This window comes from Centrocercus urophasianus, unplaced genomic scaffold (assembly GCF_019232065.1).
Source record: "Centrocercus urophasianus isolate 14NV4802_14NV808 unplaced genomic scaffold, USGS_Curo_1.0 seq_15, whole genome shotgun sequence".
Classification (NCBI taxonomy): domain Eukaryota; kingdom Metazoa; phylum Chordata; class Aves; order Galliformes; family Phasianidae; genus Centrocercus; species Centrocercus urophasianus.
In genome coordinates, this window is record NW_024884697.1 from 40,145,236 (window position 1) to 40,158,402 (window position 13,167).

The 13,167-nt window shown below is 36.3% G+C and overlaps 1 protein-coding gene across 1 annotated transcript; it reads left to right on the top strand.

Moving 5' to 3' along the window:
• Positions 1-469: 469 nt before the first annotated feature.
• Positions 470-12,635, top strand: NTS (neurotensin). Its single transcript, XM_042815360.1, has 4 exons — positions 470-663; positions 3,740-3,801; positions 10,137-10,361; positions 12,263-12,635. Exons 1-4 carry the CDS (start codon positions 603-605, stop codon positions 12,407-12,409), a joined length of 495 nt encoding a protein of 164 aa, XP_042671294.1. The 5' UTR covers positions 470-602; the 3' UTR covers positions 12,410-12,635.
• Positions 12,636-13,167: the final 532 nt, after the last annotated feature.

Genomic DNA, 13,167 nt, shown 5'->3' on the forward strand with positions numbered 1-13,167 from the left:
CTGCAGGGAAAGCCAAACCAGACGACAAAGCACATCCCACGACGGCCGCACGAGGTGCTCGCGTCTCGGCGCAACCCGTGACCCGGCGCATCGCACGCGCAGGTGTCCGAGAAACTGCGGAAACTTTTTCTTTTCATAAATAATTATCATATCTGTAGATGGGAGCTTTTCGAGCTCAGCGGGCAGGTCGCTGCCAGGATACGAGCAGTCGGGCGCGTGGGTGGGAGTGGGGATGCTGCGCGCCCCGCTGCGCGCCCCGCGGGGCTCCGCGTGCGTCAGGCGGGAGGTGGCGTCAGCGGCGGAGGGTGCGGAGCGGCGGAGGGGGGCAGCGGGAGCGGGGGGGAAAGAAGGGGGGGGGGGGAGGCGAGGGGGGGGAGGGAGGGCTCTTCACCATGAGGCGATGGCGGCACCGCCGTGACATCACCCCGAGGCTTATATAGTTGGGGAAGGGTCCGGGTCCACCATCTGGTGCCTGCGGCCGCCCGCCAGTGTGTGTGCCGAGGCGCGGAGCAGCGGAGCTCTCTCTGTGTGTCTGTCTGTCTCTCTCTCCGTCTCTCCCCAGGATTTATGGACTTTACTTTCTAGAGAGTGGCGCGGCAAGGATGAGACCCCAGCTGGTGTGCGTGGTGCTGCTGGCCTTGGCCTCCTGCAGCCTGTGCTCAGGTAAGCTCCGCCGCGCCCTGCGCCCCGAGCCTCCGTGCGGTGGGCAGCACCACGCGGCCGGCCGCTCCCGCAGCCTCGAGCGGGACCAAATGGGGCGGGGTGCGCTCGGTCTGACGCGGCTATGCTCTGCAGGTGCTCCCGGCTCGTACAGAGCGGGCTCTGTCCAGCATCACATTTTCCATCACTCCCGTAATTTACTCCCTATCTGCAAAACATTCCCCTCCGCAGCATCACTACCACGGTGTAACTGCAGAGTGGTCATTGAGGAACGTCGATGTAGGCTGTCCCATTAATTATGTTGCTACATTTGTGATATTTGAATCCCAGGTATTTCCAAAGTATCATAGATAGTGTGTTTTCTTCTTCCTTCCATCAAAGTCCAATCAGCATGATTATCTTTATATGTACTGTAGTCACTTTTTAGCAGCTGAAGTACCGTTTTAGGATTCTGGGGAAAAAAAAAAAAAAAAAAGCAATCACTAGCAACTGCATTGAAATGACAAAAAATGCTTGTCACAAAGATGCTGATCACACAATAGGATACTAGCTGAAAGTGCATTTCTGCTCTAAGATCAGTTGCTTTAGATACCTTAAAAATAGGGTCATACATGAAAATGCACTGCCAGCTTGTTTGGAAAGTGACAATAGCTAAGTGTGTGTTATTTAGATCATCAGTTTATGACAAAAAAAAAAAAAAAATTGCAATTAAACAGGTGTACTGTGACAGATGTGTAGTAGAATAATCTTCAAAATCCAATCTCACTAGTGTACAAATTACTGTTACTTGTAACTCCATTAAAATGTAAAGAGTAGGTTTAGAAGTAGATTAATTTTTTAGCTTCAGTATCCAGGAGAATTCAGAATTCTTTGTTTTGGATGCAAGTTTCCGGTATGCATTGCCCCACAGAAGAAAAATGTGACACACTTAAGCTTGTATTTTGTCATGGCTTAAGCATAATCATTTTGTGTGCTTTACAGACCTGGTGTTCTTTGGGACAGGGCTAAAAGTTTATTATTTTCTCTGCATATGTATGTAGATTTTTAAGCAAAAACATGACTAATATTTTCTGTGAGACAATTTAAAATTCATAAACCACTGAAGTCAAAGATTCCAGTGGAAATTAAAATAGACTCGTATAAAAAAGAAGCAGAATTGTATGTGTAACTGACATGATGGTTCATTTGCTTGAAAATTTGGAATTATATTTAAATGAGAAATGTCACAGACAAGTTTGTGTTGAAAAGCCAAATGAATTTTTGCTAATGTGGACAAGTAAGTCATTAGGAAAATGATCAATTTTCTTTTGAAAATGTTTGCTCTCAGGGAAAAGTGTGTTTTAATAGAAGACAACTATTTCTGTAGAATGTAGGTATACAGAAAGAAGCTATATTTCCTATCAATAATAAGGTAAGCATACATAAGACAGCAAAGTGTTTGGATTTTCCTCAGATTTGAACAATAATCTGTAATCAGATTGCTCTCTTGAGTGTTTGCTCTTTTTCTGCTTTTACCCGTCATCTGTCTCTTTCACTCCTGAATTATCTGAATACGCTCCGTTTTCCTCCAGGCTTTGTTTCATTCTTCACTGTGCGAACAGCTTCCTAAGTAATATCCTCCAGATATTTTTTCATTAAAGATGTTTTTTATTACCCATCTATTCAGTAAGCTTTCCACTTCTGCATCTGCCTTCCACCCTTGGTGGTGGGGAAACTATATTCTGTTCTATATAGCTTTTACAGGGTCCTAACCAGATATAAGTCATTTCATTGCCCCAGAATACAACAAATTGTGATGCTGTCTCACATGCACTATTCATCCCTTTGAAAGAGCTGTTGGTATTAGTAGTCAAAATTCAGGTGAACATGTGATGCCAGCAGAAAGGACTTCATCACTGGTGAAGCTATTGAGAAACTAGGTAATGATGAATACAGGTAGTGCTGAAAGGGCTGAAAGGCATCAGCTATAGAGAAGTTGCTAGTGACATGCTGCAGTACTGACATCCAGTCTTTATCAATATTTTAAGTAACAATTTTTAAGTGAAAGCAGTTAGTGTAGCGTACTAGTAATGCAAAGCTGAACATCAGCATCACTGCAGAGAAAGACTGACATAAGGCACAGACATTTTTGGTGACTTTAACACAAATGGAAGCAGTACAGCTGTGCAAAGTGATTGTTTAGTAAATATTCACTTCTATTAAAAACTCCTTTTAGCAGAATCACAACTGGTAGAAATGTCTGAGGAGACAAAGAACTTGGGGACACTATTTTACCTTACTTGTATTAGAAGATGCTATGATTTTTCACATACGGCAGAAGCAAAAGCCAAAAATGTTCCAGAAAGCTACTTCCTTAGCAAGTGATAAGCATAAAGGTGGTTAAAAACTGAGACTTCTGATCTCTCCTTTGCTGTACTGTACTGTACTCAGGCACAGAAGATGATCACTCTAATGACTCGGGGAATAGATGGCTGCTGTGTGAGAGCAGACTGGATTGGAGACAGAGACAGTCTAATAGATCTGAGCATAGCCCTTCAGCAAAGAAATTGTCATAGGGTTTCCAGAGGAATGGCTTATCTCCAATAGACTGTAGTAGAATGACTTTGCACTAATTTGCTGGTCACCATTTAAAAACACCTTGAAGATCCAAGTTGAGAATGTTTGCAATTGCTCCCAAAAAACAGTAGCTAAGTAAATGTTAGTTAGTAGAGGTGACAAGTAGTAATTAAGAAAATCAGTCTGATTTTGGATGAAGAAAATTGCACCAGTTTTTGTACTGAAACAGCTGAAAATTAATGGGCCTGTCTATGAGCGAACAGTGAATTCCTTCATTCATGTCAATAAGCTTGATTATGCTTTGAAATTTGATGGATATCCCTTTCAAAATAAAGTTTTGGTACCAAAAACCTCCTTATAGTCTCATTAGAACACAATGCTGTGAATCCACTTTTATTACTGTTGTGTTTTTTTTTTTTTTCCCCAAAAAAACCTCATTTATATATCTATATTTTGCTTGCTGAATTCAAATGTCCATGATTTATGATGAAATAATAAACATATGTTACTGGTTTATTCCCAGATTCAGAAGAGGAAATGAAAGCATTAGAAGCAGATTTATTGACCAATATGTATACATCAAAGGTAATTATTTTTCCTCTTTCAGCTAATGGTTAGAAAGCAAATGAATTCTCATTACAAACCTAAAAGTCTTCATACAAAGCAATAACCTATGGTCCAGGCCTGAAAGTTCAGTGCTTGACATCACTTTGGTGCAAGATTTTCTCAGTTCAAAGGAAATTTAAAGGTGTTGATGTGACACACACAAAAAAGTGTTCCTCACGTGTAACATTGATACTTTCATTAAACTGTCAAAAATGTGTAGAGGGATAAATTTATAAGAGGAAATGTGTTTCCAATAAGATTATGCCTGCTGAAAGTTAAATTAACCTTTAGTCAAATCTCTAAGTGAGATTTTTATGTGGAAATTTTTTTCTATGTGCATATAAAATTAAGACAGTCATAAAGCAAAATCTGTTAATACATATGCTGATTTTGGTTTAGGAATTTCATTATAATGTTAGTACAAGAACATGGGGACATGACTATGACACTATTAATCTGGCAAATGACATTTCCTTGACAGGTAGCCAGACGATGAATGATAAACATGTTATTTAAAACAAGTAGACAAAAGTTCTGTTCCAAACTCATACTAATGTAGGTGAAGTAGCAAGTGTTGCACATATGTATTGAACAAGCTGACAGACATTTCCTCAGTACTGTTATTTTCCACAAGTGATCTAAGCCTAGTGTTTCTTCAGCAATATTTTGAAGAAAAAACTCTGAAACAAGATTCATAGGCTTAAAGTAGAATGATTTAACTCTTGGTGCTTGATTTCACTGGAAAATAAAACTACATTCTTCTGAAAATTTTCAAAAAAAAAAAAAAAAATCATAAGCCAATGGCTAGTTGTAAAAAAAAGAAACAAAAAACCTGCCTGCAAGACTTATGTTTATACTGTATTTTCTTATATGTGAGCTTTTCCACAGCATCATTTGAATAAACCAGGATAAGAAATGAGGCTGGAAGATACATTGTTCTGATCTGGTCCAGCAGTTCTTAAGTTCCCACATTCTTTACTGGCATGGTAGATCACAAACAAACCTGTTTGCCACTGGTTTCTCTAAAGTAAAGAAAGATTTAATAGAGATTATTTCCCAGAGACAAATTTTAATGTTCTTTAAATAGTTCTTTCTCTGCCTGCCAAACCATAATACGCCCTGGGAGAAAACCCTGCAGCTATTCTATTGCTGCCACTGATTAGAGTGGAACTGTGACTGTAAATGCCACTTCCATCTTTTTTTCTCTTTTACTGTAGAGTGCAATTGAAGGTAACTAAAAATGCCCATATAAAGTGCACCTGTTGATAATACAAAGATGTTTGTTATATACTTTTACACATTGTTTTACATCATGTAACTTAATTTTTAATGGCTTTATGGTATATATACTGCAAGTGACATGGCACCTGAAGTTGACAGAAACAATAGGTGATGGAGACATTTTAATTCTAAGCGATAGAATTTTAAATCACTATTTTAAATTAATTAGTATAAAATGTACTCTTTCTTGACAGTAAAGGCATAGTGGAACCACTTAAAAGGTGTATGAAACTACTTCTACAAGAGATAGATCATTATTCCATTTGTTACTGAAATAATAAATTATTATTATTATTATTTTGTTGGCCTCTGCTAGTTTTTAGTCTTCATTAGAATAGAACCATGTTTCTGATTTGAAAGACTAGTTTTAGGATGGTATGCATGATAACTGACTGTCTTTGTGCCTGAGATTAGTCTCTAGTTGAGAGCAATTACCATTAAATTGTATTAATCATCTTTAACACTGACTTGGTAATCATCAGCAAGGGAAATCCAGCCAATTAAAAAGACTCAGTGGTTCTCATCAATAAAGTGGAAGGAAAATAGAAGGAAAAAAATACGTTTATGAAAGCCCAGATCTAATGCAGTAAAATGCAGTAAAATCATTCATGTTTCTGGTATTTCACAGAAAAATTCTAGCTAAGTAGGTACTTGTGAAGTATGACATCAAATCTATGCAATATTATGGAAATATGCTTTTTTACCATATTCTTTTGACTTCACAGACTGTTGATAAATGTCTACTGGTCTTTTGCAAGATACTCTTTAAAGTCACCCATGTGCTGAATATATCTCCATATTTAAAAAATTACATTCATGCTTTCATGAACTGCCTTCAACATTTAATATAGCTTATCACCTTTCCCTGCTGTTATGCCTCAACAAAGATACAGGGATCAAGCAAGACCCTAAAAAGTTTTATATGTCTTTCTTCTAAGATAAAGTCCAAGGAGCCTTTTGGAAGATTTAGTAAGATAACATAATCTGAAGTATCACAAATATGCAAATGATTACCTGCTGACTGTCTTTTGCATCAGAAAGATACATCTACTCACAGCTTCTTATGTGCTAACGTGAATCCACCATTTGCATGAAGACTGTCTTGAACTCAAACAAAACTGAAATGCTATTAGTTCAAGGAAAAAAAAAAAAGAAGGAAAAAATGTTTATTTGAAGGAATCATTATTACTAGGATAGACATTTGAGATCCCTGCATACACAATTTTTAATGAAATCTTGAACCTTCTGAGCTTGAATGCCTGTTCCTAACTGTATATACCCAGAAAGTTTAGCCTTCGTATCAGGCAGATGAGGCTGCAGCTGTCTAAGAGTTTCTAACTTCCTGACTCAGTTATTGCATGCAAGTCCTTACATTTGTTAGCATTAGTATACATCACAGAAAACCTTAGGATGCAATTCATGTACTTAAAGGCAGAAAATATTTTTGTTATCATTTCTACTGTTATGTTTTGAACAAAATTCAATTACTGTTCCGAAAAGGAACCATTGAAGCACCTATGTAGAGACAGTGCAGAAGTAATTCTGGGTCCTTTATGTGTTATTAATACTGCTGGAAAATAAGTGGTCTCCCTGTCTTATTCTGTGTAGAGGAAGTCATTAAACAAAACTAAAGACAGTGAAGTACACCAGAAAAGACACTGTAACGAGCCCTCAATTCTCTGCATTGTATCTCAGGAATTCTGTAAGCTAAGTCAGGTGTTTTACCTAGTTGTTCAGTACCATGGATTTTGCTTGGTCCTGAATCTTTTTCACCTGCTTCCACTAGACAAAGGCAAGATTATAAAAAAAGGAGAACTGAATATTTGTATTTATTTTATTTTAATTAACATTTTTGGGGTATTCATTACAAAACAGAAACAGCAAAAATTATATTAAAATGTCCTGGAGCATCATTCAACCATAAATTGAAAGAAAAAAGCATGTATATTATCACTTGAGATTCTCTGTAGTTTTCACAGGAAAAGGTACTGTCTAAGAGGGAAATATTCCCAAGCTTGTTTCAGTTTCTTAGACAATTTTGAGTTCACTTTCAGTATTTAAAAAGGTATGGGAAACCATATATCTGAGTCATATTTCAGAAGCATGTTTAACAGTGGAAATACATATATTCATTTCATGAATTCTTCATCATTAATAATTTTTAACTGTGATTCATGTGGCAGTCTCTTTTGTTCCACCAGGTACCTCCTAGATTTTTTCAAGTTAATCTTCAAAACAGTTTATTCCTTCTTGGCAGATACAATTTCTTTGATCTCTCATGTAGGTGTTTTTCCAAAACATACATTGAGCAACTGTAGTTGGTATTGCTTAGACATCTGTGGAAAATATTTCACATATTGAATGTCTACCTGAACATTTGCGTTACAGTCATCTGAAACTGTGTTTTCATGTTTTTTGTTTGTTTGGTTTGGTTTTGTTTGTTTATTTACTTTTTTAACATGCCCTCTTCAGTGATTTTCCATAACCTATAAAACAAAGCTGTGTGATTGTAATACTTGCTGTAATAGAGAAGTAGATTATAAGAAAGTAACATGCCTGCACTGTTCAGAAACTGGACATGATCTAGAGAGGTCCATGCTCAGTTAAAAAATTATTTCACTCTTGACTGAAGTTCTTAATGCTTCATAGTCTTATTCTGGGAGCTGGCAACAGTGTAAGTCAGAAGCATGCGTATCCAAGTGAAAATACTTTGAAGTGATGCATGTTATTAATGAGAATTAGACTCCCTTGACTAACAAAGTATGCTTGCATGCAGCACTGTAAGATTTTTTTCCCTAACCTCATAAGTAGCAGCCAAGACCAATTGCACATAATGGAGACTGCAATTTAGGTATTTTGCTAATATAGAGAGAAATGTTCCTTAAAAAAAGAAGACATACATCAAGGTTACATAAAATAATAACTTCAGATCAAAAAGATTCTAAAAGTTAAGCAGGAAAGCATAATACATTTCTCTAGTCCTTTTCTTTTCCAGTCATATCCATCAGCATAGTCTTGTTTTCAACTCTGAATTCTCACTTTCTCACACAGTACTGCTCCTGGATTTTATTCTTCATTGCAGTTTAGCTGGGGGTGTTCTAGTTCATATTTCTTTCATATACAAGGAGAAAGAATTGTATTGGAAAAGCCTCCTCATTTGGCAAGAAAAGCTCTGTGTTTGCATTTCACAAATACTTTAAAACAGAGTAAAGATTTTGAAACTTCAGTGAACAGTTGCTTTTTGGCTAAATTAACTTTTGCTAATTAAATCAGACATTCTGTACAGATGTCAATTTTGTTTTGAACCTGCCACAACTTTTCAAGTAATTAGACTGATGGGATGCCTGAGTGGAGAGCCCAGATGAGACAGCACATGAGCCCAAATTGAAAAATGTAGAACCTTCTGAATAAGGTTTGAGATTAGTTTCTTCTCAAAACAAAATACTGTTTGCTATCCAAGCCCTAATAGAAATCTAAGAACATAGCAGTTTTACTAAAAAGGCTAAATTACTCTCATTTTGAAATTCATGCATGTACTAGTTGCATACTGAACTAATGATTACGGTAAGAAGGCAATTTCTTGTAACTACTGTTATTAGTGATGAGAGCTTTTCTTGTTTCTTCTTCACTTATCTACATTTTCTTTCTTTTAGTTTAAAAAACAGTTGCAAATATGCAGAAATCTTGCATATAATACCTCTTTGTTAGAAAATTTCCGTAAACAAACAGCAGGTTGTGTGATTACTCAGTGTTCAGCTAGGTAAAAACTGCATCCACACACTTATTTAATGCTGGTAAGAGGCAATATCTGTACTAATGTAATACCTGTATTTAACTTAACACACGCAGGACAAAGAAACAACAACATTTCAGTTCATAGGTAGAGCACCATCCTAATATATGCCTCAAGGGCATTAATTGCCATTAATAAACAGGAATTTGCTATTTGACTTTTGATTGGAGATTGCTGTGTCACTGGTTCTACTTGAATGAAACTAATCTCTATATTCAGCACTAGGAGGGATACAATTTAGAAGAAATAATGACTAGGGTAATAAATAGATAATAACCAAGGAATTGGCAAAGACAACAGAGAAGGAAAAAAGTGATCAAGATAGAAATTAGGTATTTCTAATGATAATTAAAAAAAAACCTACTTCAATAACTGTCTTAAAATAGTGCCATTAAAAAGTAAAAATTCTTGTTATCATTTTCTAAAGGTTTTAAAAATCAAATTGCTCTGAAATAATGTAAACTATTGGATCAAATTATGGTGACATTTCTCTCTTTATTTCTGTCTTCCTGTAACATCTCTGAATTGTTCCATTATGGACCACCCAAAGACAGTTGATCTCATGAGGCATTTCAGTCTAGCCACCAAGTTCGTCTTTTGCACAACTCTCTTTCACCTATACTCCATCTTCATCCAAGCCCCTAGTCCTATTCACATCACTTAACACTCATGACTTTCCAGTATCCAAAATCCCTGGGGCTTACAGATTCCATAACACTGGCTCCAGCTTCACCAGACAACTTGCCCTGAAGCAGGGACTCTGTTCCATTTCTTTAGGAATTTTGAAATGACTGCTATTTGTTCTGAACTGGGGAGGAGCATCTAGTTAACCACAGGCATCTAGCTTGGAATCTGGCACTGGAAATTTATCCACTGGGTCTGACTCACTGTCCTGATTTACACCTATGAATTTATATTATATTAATTTCCATTTGTGTTTTTGTTTGCACCTGTGCAGAATGACTATGAAATGCTACCTTTCTGGTTTGGTAGCAGTTTATTTTTCCATCATGTATATCTACTTGGGGGGTAAAGCAGTGTGGAAACAGTTTTGGTGTTTTTAATAAAGGAGTTGTCCTAATTTCATGCTCTAATTATTGTCTTATAGCTTGACAGATGAAAAGAACTTCAAACAAACAAGCTTCTTCCTTCCAAAATGTTTGAATGTCATACAATACCACTCAAATCAAAACAAAACAAAAGTTGCATTACATTACGTACCATGCATTTGTATTTTCAGATGAACAGAGCAAAACTTTCTTACTGGAAAGTGACCCTGCTAAATGTCTGCAATCTTATCAACAACATGAACAACCAGGTGGGGGAAACGGTAGAGGTAGATGATGAGGATCTCATTTCTGGAAGACAGTTCCCTGCTGCGCTGGATGGCTTCAGCTTGGAAGCAATGCTGACAGTGTATCAACTCCAAAAAGTTTGCCACAGCAGAGCCTTTCAGCACTGGGAGGTAAAATGAGGTGTCACAAGTGCATGTTTCCACGACTGTTACACTTTCAAGCTCTGTTTGTCGTCACAATGGTCTTTTATACTTCAGATCCCAAGTGTTCCTCCAGATCTTAGGTGCTCTTGGCTTAAATTACCCCATCACATTGTCTAAACTATCCTATGTTTTTGCTATTTTCTAATATTTAATACTGATAATATACCACTTAGTGAAAGAGTTGTGACTTAATATAGCTTCTGAAGAGGTGAATATCTGTTTTGGAGAAAGACACGTGAACAAATGTGAAATATCCTTAACTACATAATTTCTCCACTCTTTGTAACTATACCAAGGAATGAAATAAACATACGAAAATGAGCCAGAGCGCAAAATTAATATGTGCTTAACAGACATGAAATTACTGCAGATTTATTCAAGCATAGGTAAATTCACACAGAGTTTCTGAAGGGCACTAAGACAAACAGGATTCAAAATACATACATGCCCATGTATACCTGTAATTTTACCAGGTACTCTGAACTTTTTATAATTGCTAAGAAACTAATAGCAAGGGAAATCCTGATTTTCTGTCCCTCCAAACCTTAGGGTTGCTACTCCTAAATAGTAATTGTTTTGTGATCCATCTGTGATATGTACCTTATTGTAACATTCACGTAAACACACTGGACAGAATCTAGTCATGCTGTAAAAAAAACCCCAACAAAACAAATATGTCTAAATATCAGTACCTGCTTTCCACTAAACCAGGATTCCTCAGTTATCACAGTTCATGGGCAATTTGACTGAGTCCTGATCCCCTTTTGCCTGCTGAAGCAGAGCTATGTGTTTGCTTAGGGTTCTCAGTCCACTATACCATCTAGGATGACACATAAAAAAGACTGCATCTTTGAGAACCAGATGTTTCAGAGGATTCTTCACTGGTACATTTATTATTGAAAAGGATCTACCATGGAATCAATCACGTGCCATAGCCTGGCTTAATCATGGCTCCTTATTTTATAGTTGTACCATCGTTTGTGGTGGTTGCAAAGCTCCACTTCTAATTATACTGCATGTGAAATTTAAAAAGGATACTTCTGTATCAACCTAGGAGCATGGTTATCCAGTGCAAAATTTTCTGAGGCGCAATAGGGGGAGAAAGAATAGAGCTAGAGAGAGAAGAACTGAAGAAGACTTGAAATAAACACTTTATATAATGAAACAAGTTCTTGCGATCTTACTCATCCAGGATTGACTCCAAACTCTGTTGAAATCATGAGGTTTTTTCCATTTATATCAACAGGATTTAGATGAGCACTCATTTATTAAGTAATTAAGTGACTAACAGAATTTGATTGCTTAGGAAAATACTGAGGTGAGTCTAAAATGTTTCTAGCTTAATGCTTTTCAGCCTGGCCATGGAAGAGCATGATAAAAGAATGGATGAAATCTTAATAGATAAAGCAAATATAAATCTGAAGAAAATACTTAAAAAACTGTAAATAAAACTCAAATGCAGTTAAATAACATATTTTAATTGAAAAAATTGGTTTTCATGTACTTTATTTCCTTTCTTTTTACACATTTTGATTTTTAATGTAGAAATTCTGTGATAAAAATATTCCACAAAATCTGAAATTAGCAAGGAGTGGGTGTTTTAGGAGGTTTTTAGGATAAATTAACCATTACTGAGTGACAGTGATAAGGAAACTTTAAGTCATATTTAGCTCCAGAGTGACACACCAGCTTTCTTATAGCTAAATCCAATGGTCTTACTAGTTTCAGTGGAATTTAAATATCACTTCTCTGTACCCTGATCTTCGGGAAATGTCTGAGTTTGGGGCAAATAGAACTCTTGTGGAATTGATGTTTTTCAGTAGAAAAAAAAGCCATGATAATATCCTGTCTTTTCTTACATCCTACAGTTACTTCAGCAAGACGCTTTTGATCTAGAAAATTCAAGCCAAGAAAAGGAAATAATGAAAAGAAAAAATCCCTATATTCTGAAACGGCAACTACATGTGAACAAAGCTAGAAGACCATACATACTCAAGAGAAGTTCATATTACTGATGCAGCAGAGGAAAACAATGTGTATTTAGTTTATAGGTAACTGTGTGTTATAGTTATCTTATTTAACTTTAAAATCATACCTGTGTGGAAATATACTATGGAAGATCATCAAGATGATAACATAACTGTGTCTTTTTTGCAATTGCTGTTACTTGATTGTGATTTTTTCCTACTTGAGATTAATTAGACCAATACATTTTCAAATAAATCTAGTTTCTAAGCATGACATATTGTACACAATTGAGATTTCAACATCTTTCCAACAATATATCAGTCTTTTCCTATTTTAGAAAGTACACTGTCATACACTGAGAAAATGGATACCATCCATAAATCTTACTGAAATTCTTAAAAATTTCTTACTGAAACACCTCAAACATGTATAGGCTTGCAAGTTTTTATATGATACAGTAGTCTGACCTGCCACAGCATTTTATATATTGTCTAGTTGAAATTATTAGGGATCAGATCTAAATAAAGAAGGCAATATGGTCCACTATTAAATGGTAAGTCCAAAATTCATATTTGAAATGGCCTGCTTGTAAGCGAATTTAAGTTCTTGATTCCTAATTTGTCTCTGAAGAGCCATAATTTAAGAAAATACAGTAATGAGACTTCAACAAAGTATGTGACTTAAAGCAAAGGCACATATACTTCAGAATTGTGGATATCAGTGGTTAAATAAGGAAAAGAGTTTAAATAATCAGTAAACTAATTTATGGTGTTTACCTTATACATGAGTGCTCAGGAAAAAAATA

Coding starts and splice junctions, on each gene's coding strand:
- NTS (XM_042815360.1), top strand. CDS start 603: ATGAGACCCCAGCTGGTGTGCGTGGTGCTGCTGGCCTTGGCCTCCTGC. Junction 664..3,739: donor CTCCTGCAGCCTGTGCTCAG/GTAAGCTCCGCC, acceptor GTTTATTCCCAG/ATTCAGAAGAGGAAATGAAA. Junction 3,802..10,136: donor CCAATATGTATACATCAAAG/GTAATTATTTTT, acceptor TTGTATTTTCAG/ATGAACAGAGCAAAACTTTC.